We start from the raw sequence: 3,962 nt of genomic DNA on the forward strand, positions 1-3,962 counted from the left end.
TATTTATTTATTTATTTATTTTTTAAATTACACTAAGGAAATATGTAAATAACAATGAAGTAATGCGACAAGGGGAATATAAAATAGTCTTGTAAGTTACTCCTGAGGATGACGTAGATCACGTCGAAACATGTACGTGTAGAGTGATATTTTAAAGTGGAAGCCGTACGACTTCAATAAAGTTTTTATTGTGTAAATATAAAACTTGTTTTTAGTTATTTTTTAAAATTTTAAACACAAGTACCGGTAGTGCGTATTTACTGTTTTAACACACAACTTCTCATATTACTAGTTGTCTGCTAAGCCTAACACTTCATCTAACACTGAACATAATTTTCATTTTTTCTTGACGATTATCAGATATATAACTGTCAGGACTGTGATCGTTCATGTTTTCAGGGTCTTTAATAGACCCACTAAAGCTGAAGTTCACCGATATGCTAACCGGATGCAAAACGGGAATTTTGTCATCATGACTGTTAACAAACGGATCTAGCAATCCAGCATCTAGAGTCAATGGGATGTAAAATGTTCCTTTAGGATGTAGAGCGAATACTGGAATACCTGAAGTCCACGTGGGAGAAAAGAAACTTGGAGAACGAACACTAATGTTGGTGGGATGCCTCCTATGTGAACTATATTTACGTTTCGCTATGTACGTAGGCACGTCACTGTTTGCACTGTATTCACAGTTGCTACTGGTAGGCAGCACAGTTGAAGAAGGGCTAGGGTTAGACCTACAGCTGCTACTAGAGTCCACCGCATTGTCCCATTGAGGAGAGTTTCTACCCCCAAAGGAGCTCTTCTCAGCAGTTAACTCGTGGCTGTGAAGAATTAGGGGGCAGTGCGTAAGGAGAATCCCTGGTGAACAGGATAAAGAGTTTGTCATTCCGGGAGGAGAATGACTTTGGTGCTGTGAAGAATTTAAATTACCTGAGTGGTCGGTGTTCCGTTGAGTATCAACAAGAGAAATGTACGATTGTTGGTCTGCAGTGAATCGCTCCTTTATGTTCTGCTTGAACTTGTAGACCAACTTCCCCTTTTGGAGAACACGAGAGCTACCAGGAGCAGAGCACGTATTTCTAGTGTTGCTACTCACTGGCAGTCCAGGGTTTTGTAGCATCTCCCTGAGTTGGCTCGAATGTTGACTCTCAACTGTTGACTCATCGCTGTGTAGCGACTTGGCGAGCGGGACAGAAACCTCTGGGTGTGACCGCGTGGCTGTAAGGTCAGTACACATGTAGGAAATCTTTAATGGAAGTTTCTTACCAAAAATATGATGACACCGAGTTGAATCAACGGCACGTGACGGTGGCATAATCTCATCAGAGGGCGTACTTGGTTTTAAGTAAGCTTCTTCCTCTAAAGGAACATCGGCGATATTTTCTGTCGACATCAAAGGGTTCAAAACTTCCGCGTTGTTGATGCATGTGTCTGAAATACCAATACTCGTGTACATGTGGGCGTTTTTATATATATAAATAAACAATTTCATCGTGCTGCCATCTCTTGATAAATATATAAACTAAATATAAATTACAATAAAACAACGAAAAAAATTCATGTATTGTTTCACTTGTGGGATATAATTATTTTAACAGTGTAAAAAACACTCAAGCAAATCAAAATTGTTACATATACAAATATACATACAAAACATTCCAAAGCCATGCTAACCTTTTCAATCTGTTATATGTATATATACACTCATATGGTATATGCCAAAGCACCTTCAGACACCTCCAGATAATTATTCTTTGACTTTATTTTCTTCTCTGGTTAAAGCGTGAGGTTTTAAATTCTCTACCCACCATTATGGGTTAGTTTATAAATACTTATATCAAATAAGTACGGGTTATATACTACTGATGATATTTGTCCTTCAAAACCAAAGTAGACCATTCAATGATCGTCTGAAATCAATACTAGAGAAAATAAAAATACCCTCGGACTGGTAAAAAATAACTTTCAATACCTTCATTAATTTTGTTGTAGTGTTTCTGGAGATGTTTAACCAACTGCATACGAGATTGTTCTCCATTGAACATGCCGTCAGTTTCCATTAGAAACCGGATGGTTTCAAACATACATTCCTGAAACCCCATCTTGTAGTGATGTCGTTGGTTTTGATCAACATTCTTCCTCACCTCACAACTGCCTGTTGGATCAAACACAACTGAATAGCATTCTAAAGAGCAATAATCCTAATGGGACTTATCTTTCTTCTCTGTATGTAACATTGTTATTACTAGGGGATTTCCATAAACACCAATAAAGTTATATCTAAGTGAATTGGCTCGTGACTTGTATAATTTCACAAAGCATGTAGGGTTTTTGAAACTTTTTATGGTGAAACCTACTGATGGAAACAACTGTTACAACAAGCGTTTTCACAACATACCTTCCGGCTAGTGCTAAGAAAACATCATTCTGAAATTCACACAGAGTGGAGTGAAATGTTTATCTAAATGTGCTGCTGTGGTTTTAAGTCGTCACCAGCGATGTCTGTTAGTGTAGAATGTTCTTTACAGAGTGATGTGAAATGATTTATTTAAATGTGTTGCTGTGGTTTTAAGTCGTCACCAGCGATGTCTGTTAGTGTAGAATGTTCTGTACAGAGTGATGTGAAATGTTTATTTAAATGTGCTGCTGTGGTTTTAAGTCGTCACCAGCGATGTCTGTTAGTACAGAACATTCTACACTAACAGACAACGCTGGTGACGACTTAAAACCACAGCAGCACATTTAAATAAATCATTTCACATCACTCTGTAAAGAACATTCCATATGAATACACATCGCTGATGACGAATTAAAAAAACCACAGCAACACATTCAGATAAACATTTTCACACCATTCTGTCTGAGTTGGATGTCAACAGATGGCACTGTAAGCATAGAAAAACTGGTAATCTTCGTGTAGTGGTTCAAAAATATATTTAAATTCAATTTGTTTTATATGTAGACGAAATGTCATGGTTTACTTTTTAACTCTAAGTTTCACCACATCTACTTCCAAGTTGTTATTTTTTTGTAACACATGAGTTTTTAAAACGGTACACAACGTGCCCTGCATGGGATAAATGTCTAAACAAGAACTAATTTCAACTGACAAGGCAGCAACGGGATTAGAACATGGGACCCTTTGATTCATGGTCTGGAATGCTGACCATTATGTCACATCCGGGCCACGAACAAAATTATACAATCTTATATACATTATTTTATGACGTCATTAAACAAGGTGTTAGGATTTTGAGTTACCACAACTACTACATTAAGTATTCTTAGAACTTCATTAGTAGATATAAAATCAGAAAACATGCCCTAACTGTACAACTTATATGACAAGTTGAAGCTTAACTTGAAAGTGGGAGAACCTTAGAACTTACTAGAATCTTTAAACTCAACCTTGATTACTCTATTTCTATATAATCTATGGATATTTGAATGTATGTTTGTGTTAGATTTGTAGAACTTACTGGAATCTTTACAGGAGTGAGCTTGAAGGTGATGTAGATATTTGATTGCCATGTCCACGATTTCATTCTTCTCTGTTCTTCCTCGTCCCTAAGAGTCAACATCAAATAGTCACTGTTTTATACTGGCTTCAGAGAAACTCTAATAACATAGAGTATCTACGTGCTGACTAAGCCTAAAAAAATATATTTTGGTGTAACAATGAATACGTCGAACTATGTCAATCGCTATGAGAAATTGAAATAGTTAAGAAAACGAAATAAAAAATCACCGCATGGCTTGGGTGCTGAAAATACAGTTTTAACAACCAAAATAAAAAAGACGATTTTTTTAGGTCAAAGTAAACACTTTAAACATTTTTATTTACCCCGAGTTGAAAATAACATAGAAAATAAGGGTAATATATGTTACAGTATAGAATAACGTTTCTGAACTACACGATAACTATTTTTATTTGTTACGGTATATAATAACGTTTATAG

General features: G+C 36.1%; 1 protein-coding gene across 1 annotated transcript; it reads right to left on the bottom strand.

The window, feature by feature from the left end:
• Positions 1–157: 157 nt before the first annotated feature.
• On the bottom strand, positions 158–3,631 carry LOC111083380 (transcription factor cwo-like). Its single transcript, XM_022379874.1, has 3 exons — positions 3,483–3,631; positions 1,976–2,158; positions 158–1,434 (listed from the first exon to the last, which is right to left on the bottom strand). The coding sequence occupies exons 1-3, from the start codon at positions 3,532–3,534 to the stop codon at positions 314–316; spliced, it is 1,356 nt and encodes a 451-aa protein (XP_022235582.1). The 5' UTR covers positions 3,535–3,631; the 3' UTR covers positions 158–313.
• Between the last annotated feature and the right edge of the window lie 331 nt (positions 3,632–3,962).

This window comes from Limulus polyphemus, unplaced genomic scaffold (genome assembly GCF_000517525.1).
Source record: "Limulus polyphemus unplaced genomic scaffold, Limulus_polyphemus-2.1.2 Scaffold9307, whole genome shotgun sequence".
Taxonomy (NCBI): domain Eukaryota; kingdom Metazoa; phylum Arthropoda; class Merostomata; order Xiphosura; family Limulidae; genus Limulus; species Limulus polyphemus.

Bases quoted from the DNA above. Each gene is read 5' to 3' on its own strand.
- LOC111083380 (XM_022379874.1), bottom strand. From the start codon at position 3,534: ATGGCAATCAAATATCTACATCACCTTCAAGCTCACTCCTGTAAAGAT. The intron at 2,159-3,482 runs GTAAGTTCTACA...TTGATCCAACAG, and splicing joins TCACTCCTGTAAAGATTCCA to GCAGTTGTGAGGTGAGGAAG. The intron at 1,435-1,975 runs GTATTGAAAGTT...TTGGTATTTCAG, and splicing joins CTACAACAAAATTAATGAAG to ACACATGCATCAACAACGCG.